Genomic DNA, 11239 nt, shown 5'->3' with positions numbered 1-11239 from the left:
ATCTCTTCAAAATGTGATTAACAACTTCATTTATAAGTTCCGACTCACGCCTGGCAAATACATAAATTTAATAGGGAGGAGTTTGCATTAAATATGAAATAAGGGAGATTGCCAATTTTTCTATTGAAATTAATATATACCACCACTGGTCTACAATCTCCCAGTAAATTAATAACTCTAAAATTACAGGAATATGCGTGAGTTTTTTTTTTTTTTTTCTAATGGTGGTATCTGAGTGAGAGGTTGAAATTGCTTAAAAAACGACAAACCACCCCTAATTTTGTTACATATATATTGTAAAATTCTCGAGCTTTTATTAATAATTCTGTCACAATTATTTTATGATTATGAGAGCACAAAAGTGGGGAAGTCAGGAAGTCTAGAACTTGATGCTTAAAAATTTTTTAAATTGTAGTTTAGCAGCCGGAAATTTAACGAAGAGTGCTGCGTGAATTTTATTATTGTTAAATATTAGTATGAGAAATTAAAGGTAACTTTTCAATTTCACCTGATGTTAAGAGAATGAAAGCCAGACAAACTGGCTGCTTCCTTCAAAGCTTTCCTCCAAGTCCTCAGCTTCTCAGTATTCTCCTTAAATCTTTCTTCAAGCTTCGAAAATGAAATCCCAAAAGGCCCTGTTTGGTTTCTCGCGTCTGATGGATCAACCCGATAGAAAACCGGAATCACAATCTGTGCATACTCTTTCTTGCACTCGAGGATCTTTACAAGTTCATCGAGACACCATCTGGAAGATGCATACCCTTCTGAGAAGACGATAACTGAAACGGCTGATGCTTCAATTGCATTCACAAGTGACTCCGAAATTTCATCTCCTCTGTTAAGTTGGTCATCAATGAAAGTTTGGATATTTTGTCGACTCAGAGAAGAATAGAGATGGCTAGTAAAGTTGTCTCGGGTGTCCTCTCCTCTGAAACTAACAAAAACATCATACTTCTTGTCGTTTCGAGAAGAAGAAGCCATAATCAACAGAAACAGTTGAATTGATTAGAGAGAGATTTTGATTCGAATGAAAACAATTATTGAACCAAATATAGTGACTCTTTAGAATAAATCGATGCCATGAACCTTCCTTCAAGTTCCGTGATAATCTTTCAATTTCATCTCATTGTCCAGCCACCGTCCACTTCTAGCTGAAAATTCCGCACGAACACCATACTTATCAAGACACAGCTTCTGCTCTTTAATGCTCATAACTACCAGCAATAAGTGGGGCTGATATTTTAATTTTTATCTATGAATTTATCTTATCGGTCCTCATCTCTCAATTAATTGTATTTAGTTTCGAAATTATTCTTTTTTTGTTTTAATAGCTCTTATTCATGTTCCTTAGCGTTTATTTTAAACATATGAAGTTTAACTTTTTTTTAAAAAATTAGTTTTTTTTTGTAACATACAGAGGCGAAACTCAAGGTGGGCTAACCCGGGCAGTAGCCCGGGTTAACTTTTTGAAAAAAAATTAATTAGAATTTATAAATTTACTTTATTAATATGTATAAAAAAATTTAAAAAAATAAATTTAATATTTAATAATATTTTTTATTTACATTATATTTTTATAATTTTATGGTTAGATTTTTGCTTATATAGTATGCTTAATTTCGTTTGTATAAAATAAATTTGTTTAGAAGTAAATTTGATTTTTTTTAAATCTAGCCCACCAAAAAAAATGATGCTAGCTTCGCCACTGGTAACATATGTTTGATTTTTAAATATTTACATTTGAATTAAAAAATAAATTTTTACGACCTTTGCCGAAATGAAAATACAGGGATTAAATAAGCTTTTACCCTTTGTATTCCAGCAAAAGTAAGGGTACCTGGAAAAAATGGAATCTTTTACAAATTTGTGAATTTTTTTTTTTTTTAGTGCAATTAGAATCATTAACTTGGCGGGAGAATTGTGGCTTCAACGGGATAACTGGTTAGATCAAAACACATGTCAATTGATTTATGGCTGCCTACCAAATCTAATTGAAGATTTAGATGCATGGGTTCCATTGTAGGCAGACCCACTCATCTAATTATGGAGTGAAGAGTGAAGACTTGTACTTTTATTGTAGAGAAATGAATGCTTAACTTATTTGTCTACTGTACTTGAACATAGGAATTAGTAAGTGGCACTTTGCCATTAAAGAATTTGTGAGTGTCCGAATATGTGCACTACTTTAAGCTGGTGAGTGTTGACTAGTCAATGGTCATGGTTAAATACATTTTTTTTAATGGATCGGAATATTTTAACTTTAATTTTTTATTTTAAAATTTTAACATAAATTTTGACTCTTTTAATTCAATCTAATGTTAGATAATCATAGTTAAAACAGTCTAATTATCTTTTTTTTTTAGATACTGCAATACAATTAGGGTGCGTTTGACACATTGTATTGTATTACGTTGTATTGCATTATTTTAATGCAGGTGTATTGTATTATGTTGTATTGTATTAACACTATATTATAATAATATTGTACAATATTTGGTGCTACACTATACTGTATTAATTTTTAGTTACACTATGTTTGGTATTGCATTGTATTATATTAATTCCTTTGCTGATTAATTTAAATTACATATTTAGAAAATAATATTTATTAGTATTTAAGACTTAGAAAAATATTGAATATAAAAGTCTTAAATTTTGAAAATTTAACATTATTGTTGTAATATAAATGTTAAAAAATATATCATCATTCTTCATAAAGATTTGAGCTTATGACCTTAAATTTTTAGTAGCATAACATTTATTTTTTCAGTATTTTTAAATATATAATCTGTAAAATAAAAATTAAATCAAATCAACTCGACACTCACACTAGATTCTATTATACGGGTTTTGCCGCATTAATTTTTTTTTATGCAATACCGCATAGCAGCCAAACATTTTATTGTAGTATCTTAATACAATATGGCGTTCTAATACAGTGTTATGCCGGGCGCCAAACACGCCCTTAGTGTATTGATATTATAAAATAAGTTTGATGGAAATTAACGGAACCATTTTTAATGTAATCAATTAGAAATTCGATCCATAACTTCTCAACTCTTCTCTAAGGTTAGAGGGGTTTACTAGCTAATTACTGTGAAATTGGGAGAAAAACAAAAAAATCTACTCCCATATCTATATGAAAAGATTAGGTAACTTCTGACCTTAAAAATAAAGGGTCACCACTAAACCAAGTGTTTGATAATCATGTTTAAATGTTAATGCGAGACTACTGGGGAAATGGGCACTACTATTTATGAAAGGGAAGTTGTAAGTTTTTTGGCGATTAGGGGAGTTGCAAGTTGATTGCACTGAAAAGAACAATTCGCAGTTATTGGAGCATAAATAATTGAAAGCAGTTGAAGAATGTGATGGTGCATAATTGATGCAAAATAAATTATGTAGACCCATTGATGCCAAAAGGAGAATTTCCCTATCTGTATAGATTTTTCAATTTCGATTACTTTTCCATGTTTGATTAACTATTTATGGGTAAAAACTCATTTAATCCATGTACTTTAAGATTAGTGTCCATTTAATCCCTGTATTTTTAAAAATATTTCAAAACATCTCTGTCGTTAAAGTATGATACCCCTACCGTTACTTTTTATTTATTTTGACTTACTTTTACAATATTACCTTTTTATAATAATTTTTTTGGACATTAATAAAAAGAAAATAATTAAATTACCAATTTAACCCTAGAAAATAAAAAAATTATATTATTTTTTTTGCAAGCACCATTTGCACACTTGGTAGTTTGCATACAATTTTGACAATTAAAAATTAATATAATTTTTTTTATTTTTAGGGTTAAATTGGCAATTTAATTATTTTCTTTTTATTAATGTCCAAACAAAAAAATTATTATAAAAGGGTAATATTGTAAAAGTAAGCCAAAATAAATAAAACGTAACGGTATGGGTATCAATACTTTGACGGCAGGGATGTTTCGAGACATTTTTAAAAATACAGGGACTAAATGAACACTAATCTTAAAATACAGGGACTAAATGAGCTTTTACCCGAAAAATAAATACTATATCCTAAAAATATTTCAATTCAATATAGTTATTTCATAAACTACGAAACCTAATCCATTTTATTCGTTTTGACGTATAAGGACATAAATGTTAAATAACTACATTTAATGTGTTTTCTTTATAAAACAAACAAGATGCCACTTAATTTTTATATATTAAAAAAATAAACATGTTATTGAAACATTTATATTCAAAACCATTCAAATTTTAATCAAATTCTAACCTCTTCATACTTTAAATTAAAAATAAACACTACCTTAATGTCCTTTCAAGTCTCTTGCGTAGTGATGAAAATTAATTTTATTTAATCTTTCTATGTTGGATTAGGCTTCAATTGTATACCAATGTATCTTATGTTTGAAAATCTTTTAAAGTATTTTAAAATTGAGAGAAAAGTAAAATTGATATTAAAAAATAATTTAATTTCAACTACTTATGAGTTGTTGGACCATAAACTGTATTATATGTCAAAGAACATGTTTAGCTGGATAAAATTGTTGGCTACATCCTTCATTAAAAGAAATGATATAATATATTAAAAATAATACAATCAATTAATGTATGTATTGTGACGCACATGTGGCTAATTAGCAAGCTGTCAGCTTAAAGCAAAGCACATGCATGCTTCACCTATGTGCTTGTCATGCATGATTGGAGGCAATGTATATATATAAAGAATTGAAGAAGCTGTCACCATTTTCATGAATCAAACTAAAACAAAGCAATTCAAAGAGAAAAGAAAAAGAAAGGAAAAGGTGAGAAGGGAAGAAAATAAAAGGAAAAGAGAAGAAGAAAAGAACAAAAGAAGAAAAGATGAAGAAAGAAGAGGAAAAGAACCGAAGAACAAAAGATGAAGAAGAAAAAATAAAGAAAAGAAAAACCGAGAGTGAGAAATGATTTTGAAAAGAGCAATTGAGAGGAAATATTATAGGAAAGAGAATTGGATAGTTTTACCTATATCCAGTAAGTCAGTAGGTAACGTATTTAAGAAATTTGAACAATTATGATTTAGTTTATGTCATATGTATAAGTTTTTATATCAGTTCTAACAATTAATTTTTGAACCCTATATTTTAGGAGAAATCCAAGAATTAAGGAATCTATAGGAGCTCCAACGAACCCCGAAGTGAAACATGTTTTGTGAGTGGATTACTATTATTATTTATATGTATTCTACAAAGTATTTATGTTTGATAGTATGATTTAGTATCATGTTATGATTAATGCACGCATATTATATGATTGATTTAATCATGAGATGTGATTGCCAGATACCATATGTGTACCCTTCCCCCATAGGCTCTATGCATGTGTAGTAAGACTTAGATTACTCGACCCTTGTGATGTAGTTAATTCCGTTGAGTATTGAGAGATTTTTCCCCCACTTTACTTGTGCAATGATGATTCCAATAAATATTGAGAGTTATTTCTCTTACATATTATTTGGTACAGTTTTATCATATATATATATATATATATATATATATATATATATATATATATATATATGTATATGTATATATGATTTCATATTTGCTTGTGTAATGTGTTCAATGCGAAGTTATGTCATACAATTATGTACAAGCACTAGAGCACTAATTTATTTATAGATATATATATATACACACACACACAATTATATCCATTCATTTAGCCATAAGTATATTATTTTCCTATTTATCCCATTTCTTTAAGATTTTCATAGGATTTCGTGCAGTTCAGTTTCTAATCAGTTGAGGTTGGGCCACAACACGCATTACTGCATGACTTATATTTCAAGCACATTTGTGTTTATATGTATATATCTAAAGTGTAAGTATGTATAGTAAGATGTGAACTGCGCAAGTTTTGAATATATTTTTGAATGAGGTACATATGTTATTACTTGTTTATAACAAAGGCCAAGGCTAGTGTTATGTATTCATGAATTAAATTAATGTCACAAGCTTTAGATATAAGATCACAAGATTCACCTCGAATCTGGCAGAGAGGTTGGGTCGGGTTGAAATACAAGCTATGCAATCCAAGAGGGGGGGTGAATTGGGTTTTTAAAACTTATCCTAATCAAACCACACAACAATCCAATCTAATGCCTTAATAAATTCGAAAACAATAATTTCAATGAAAGCACAATAATAAAAGAGTAAGGGAAGAGAAAGCAAACTCAAGGATTTTTACGTGGTTCGGCAATCACCACCTACGTCCACGCCTCCAAGCAACCCAAGCTTGAGGATTTCACTATCTAAGCCTTCCAAGGCTTCAAAAGCTTACAATTGACTTCCAAGATGTCAATGAACCTTTACAACAAAGAGATTATCTCTCAATCTCTTCACTCAAGTGTCTCACACACTTAAACACTCACAAATTTGATGAGGAATAGAAAATTACAACAAAAACTCTCTCAAAGAGTAGATATACAAATTGAAGAACAAAGATATTTTAATAAATGATGATTTTCGAAATTGAAGCTCAATATATGTTGTGTGCACTTGTTTATGCTTGCCAAGATTACCAAAAATGAATTGGATTTGAGTTTATATAGTTTGAACTCAAAAACTAGTCGTTATGCACATTTTGGTGATAACCGGCTTACCGTTCATGGAATCCGGTTAGCCGCTTTTATGTTGCCGTTACAGTAAAAATTTAAATTTTAGAATATCCGGCATGCCGCTTTTCATATTCGGTTAGCCGCTTTTGAAATCTGTTTAGCCGCTTTTGAAATCTGGATAGCCACTTTCGAAATCTAGATAGCCGCTTTCATTCCAGAAGCTTACCGCCCAAAATCCGGCTAGCCGTTTGTCACATCCAGTTAGCCACTTGCTACAGTAACCGGTACAGTGCACTATTTTCTAAAATTATAGTTTGACCCCAAATCTTTATAAAACTGTATTATGGCCTAAAATGTTATATTATTTTGTAAATAGGTCCAATTTTAGAATCTCTAAATAATACTTATTATTCTCAAAACTTTTTGAAATTATGATACGGCCCAAAATACTATGAAACTTTTCAAATAAGTCCTTTTCAATTTCAAGCAATACTTGTTGATTTCAAAGTTTTCAAAACTCTTTCAATTAAATCATAAACTTGAAAAACAACTAATTTCATAAAATCATTTTTCTATTAAATATGAAACCTTTATAATGTGAAAATAATGATTTATTTAAAATGTATAAAAAATAATTTGAGCTTAAAAGATTAATCATTCTTAATTTTATTTGTTATCATCAAAATCAACATTATGGAAACATATATGTTAACACGAGTTGTGTCATGTATGATATGCACTTACTTAGATTCAATATAACCATCATTTACCTGATAGTTTTTCAAAATAAGTGCACATATATTATAATATGATTTACTTTTTCTATGACTGACATGGTACTGATCATGTATTCTAAAATTTGTCCCTTAGTTAGCGGCGTTTGTTTTAAAATTTTATGCCCAAAGAAGGTCATTTTAAATTTCAAAGTGTAAAATCTATTTTTATACATTTACACAATACTAAGGATGAAATGGTCTTCAACATAGATTCCTTAATAAATTTTAAGAGAGTTGACAGAAAGTGGTTATTTAGAGAAATTGAACAATGGATGGTGCCTTTATTTAATTTATTAATAAAATGCATCTAGAAATTGATGTAGTCCAAAAGGTGTCCTTTGTTAGAGTGTAGTAGGAGTAAATATATGAAATAAAATGTTGGAGAAATATTTATAGGGAATAATAATTGCAGAAAAAGGGATCAATAATTGATAAAACTTTATTTTAAAAGTTGGACTATTGGCACCCCTCTAGTCTCCTCATCAAACCCTTTTTTCAGTTATATTTATTTTATTTCAAAAAATTTCCTTTTATTTTCAAAGACACTCTTTTGGTTTTTCATTTAATCTTTTTTTATTGTTAAAACTCAAAGTAGTATTGTGCTATTTTTCATCTCTTTTGCAATCTTATTGTTATTCTACATACAAATTAAAAAGTTTTTTAGGTGATAAAGTTTGAATGCTAATCATTAGTTTAAATAACACATATTTTAGATTGTAGTTTGAAAGTAATCTTGAGTACAAAAATATTTAATCGATAAGAAATAGGAAAAGAAAATAGATTATTCTAAATTTATACAATTTATCTCAGTTAGATAAGAAATAATAGGTAGGAAATTAAAAAAAAGATTGATTATTAATGTAAGTAGTTTGTTGGGAAAAAAAATCCTACATGTGTTTATTTCTTCTCTGCCCTTAACTGTAATTTTATTTGAAATAGGGTTTTATAAGAATAATGAAGGGGTGCCAATAGTTTCACTCTTATTTTAATTGAAATATAGGTAAGAATTGATGGTACTTCGAGACACATTACAAATATAGTTTTTCTAGAGAAAAAAAGAGTACGATAGAAAATTAGATGGATCACAGAAAGGTCTTGACTTCTATTTATAGATAATTATGTACTTTTTTATTTGGATTGTCACTTTTCATGATACCCTTTCATTTATGGTTATTAAATCAAAATTTGAATTAGACCATCACTGGTCCAAAATAAACCATCACCATTTCAAATTGAAGTATAAAACCATGAATTGATGCATCTTTAAATAGAAGAATATATTTTTATTATATTTAACACTGTTTAATTAGACATATCTTTACAATCAAACTGTTGGACCAAGATCAGTAAATAACCAATCTTAATCCCCCAAGATCCACTCGACTTATCCTTAATCAAAGAATCAAATAAGATCAACCAATACTACGTAGAACAACTTATCAAAGAAAGGAAAAACAGAGAAACAATCACATGCAAAATAGGTTAAGTGGTTCAGCCACCAAGTGACCTACATCCACTGTGAAAGAGAGAAAGAGCTTTTACTGATTCAGTGTTTACAAGATACAAGATGTCTCGAAAAATATCACACTCTTGAAATAATACAATAATGAAGCAAGGACAGCTTATATACATGCCTGAATTGCCCTAGAAACAACCCCCAAGAAACCAGCTCACCAGACCTGGGTTTGTTGCTAACAAAACCCAGAAATTTCCCGCTGATCTTAACAGCATTAACAGCCTTTCAAACTGGTTTCAATACACGTGTAGAAGCTTCATCCAAAACGCAGCCTTCTTCAGTCGTTTAGAGTAAGTAAAGCATGTGCAACATCACGTGCTTAACTTATTCATTTGGCTGATGCTCCAAGCTTGTCATACATCTCATTTGTGACACGAAACTGACATATCATCCAGTTCTGAAACGCAAAAACTAATATGTCGTTCTCATCTACAAACTCCAGATTTGCAGTTCACTTCTCAACATTCTCCACCTTGAACCAAATATGTTACTCATCTTTCTTCTCCATCACCATATCCCCTGTAGCTTAAATCCTGCAGACACCAGCTGAGTTCACACAGAACTCAAACTTGGCACCAGGTAGAGCTTTGGTTAACATATCTGCCACATTGTCATCAGTGTGTATTTTCACCAGTTTTACCACTCCTTCAGACACTTCAAGCCTGACAAAATGAAGCTTGATGTCAATGTGTTTGGTCTTCTCATGGTGTATCTGATTTTTGCTTAAACAGATAGCACTCTGATTATCACAGTGAACTATTATTTGCCTCTGTTCATACCCCAGGTCAGTCACCATTCCTTTAAGCCAAATAGCTTCTTTGATTGCATCTGCTGCAGCAGTATACTCAGCCTCAGTTGTTGTCAAAGCAACAACATTCTGCAAAGAAGCTTTCCAACTTATAGTGCACCCACTCAGTCTGAACAAATATCCAGTTAATGACCTCCTCTTATCAAGGTCTCCAGCATAGTCTGAATCCACAAAACCTTCTACATTAATCTCCTTCCTTCCATCAGTTCTATATATCAAACCATAGTTTATGGTGCCATTAAGGTACCTCAAAATCCACATCACAGCCCTCCAATGTTCTTTCCCTGGATTTGCCATATATCTGCTTACTACACTCACTGCATAGGACAAATCAGGTATGGTCAAGACCATTGCATACATCAGACACCCTACTGCACTTGAATATGGAATTGAGCTAGCTTCAGATCTTTCAGCATCAATTTTTGGACACTGTTGTGATGACAATCTGAAATGAGCTGGTAGTGGAGTCTAAAATGGCTTGGCTTTTCCCATTTCAAACATCTCAAGCACTTTTCTGATGTAGTTCTGCTGTGATAGAATCAGGGTGCCATTCCTTCTATTTCTAATCAACTCAACACTAAGGATCTTCTTTGCCTCACCAAGATCCTTCATATCAAATGAACCCCTCAGCTGTTGTTTTAGTTTATTTATCTGATCCATATGTTTACATACTATCAGCATGTCATCAACATATAGCAACAGATAAATCTCACTGTCATCTCCCACACCCTTATGATACACACAGCAATCAAAAGGGCATCTCTGAAAACTGTTTTCAAGCATAAACCTGTCAAACCTCAAGTACCATTGTCTTGGGGATTGCTTAAGCCCATATAAAGATTTTCTGAGATGACACACATGATCAGGTCTTCTTGGATCTACATATCCTTCTGGTTGTTGCATCACAATCATTTCATTCAACTCACCATGAAGAAAAGCAGTCTTAACATCCATCTGCTCAAGATGCATGTTTTTTACTGCTACAAGTGCTAGCAAGATCCTTAAAGAGGTATGCCTTACTACATGGGAGAAGATTTATGTATAATCTACCCCTTCCTTTTGTGTGAAGCCTTTGGCTACAAGCCTGGCTTTGTATCTCTTTGGCTCAACTTCTGGTATACCATCTTTAACCTTGTAAACCCACTTACAGCCAACTACCTTCTTGTTTGGTGGTTTTTCAATTAAGGTCCAAGTGTGATTCTTGAACAGTGACTGCATCTCCTCATCCATAGCAGCCTTCCACTTTTCTGATTCATTTCCTTTTATAGCTTCTGAGTATGTTTTTGGTTCATCTGTGTCAAGTCCATGTGCTGCTGTTAATGCAAATGCAATCAGGTCTGCATGTGCATATCTCTTAGGTGGTCTTATAACCCTTCTTTCCCTGTCTCTTACAAGTTGATAACTTCTGTCACCTTGGTCATCTTCAGATTCAACCTCTGATTCAGACATATTCTTATCAGCTTCAGATTCTGATTCAACAATGGTCCTCCCTTTTGCAACTATAGTTGATGACTCCACCTCAAACTGAGACTTGTGGTTCTCACTCAT

At 31.3% G+C, this 11239-nt stretch overlaps 1 protein-coding gene across 1 annotated transcript; it reads right to left on the bottom strand.

Annotated features, from left to right (window-relative positions):
* Positions 1 to 362: 362 nt before the first annotated feature.
* On the bottom strand, positions 363 to 1156 carry LOC18045808 (putative disease resistance protein At4g11170). The gene has a single exon (XM_006441825.2). The coding sequence runs from the start codon at positions 979 to 981 to the stop codon at positions 505 to 507; it is 477 nt and encodes a 158-aa protein (XP_006441888.1). The 5' UTR covers positions 982 to 1156; the 3' UTR covers positions 363 to 504.
* Between the last annotated feature and the right edge of the window lie 10083 nt (positions 1157 to 11239).

The sequence above is a fragment of the Citrus clementina genome, unplaced genomic scaffold, assembly GCF_000493195.1.
Source record: "Citrus clementina cultivar Clemenules unplaced genomic scaffold, Citrus_clementina_v1.0 scaffold_3, whole genome shotgun sequence".
Lineage (NCBI taxonomy): Eukaryota > Viridiplantae > Streptophyta > Magnoliopsida > Sapindales > Rutaceae > Citrus > Citrus x clementina.
Note: the sequence above shows the minus strand (reverse complement) of the source record. Positions and strands in the feature narration are given on the sequence as shown.

Coding starts and splice junctions, on each gene's coding strand:
- LOC18045808 (XM_006441825.2), bottom strand. CDS start 981: ATGGCTTCTTCTTCTCGAAACGACAAGAAGTATGATGTTTTTGTTAGT.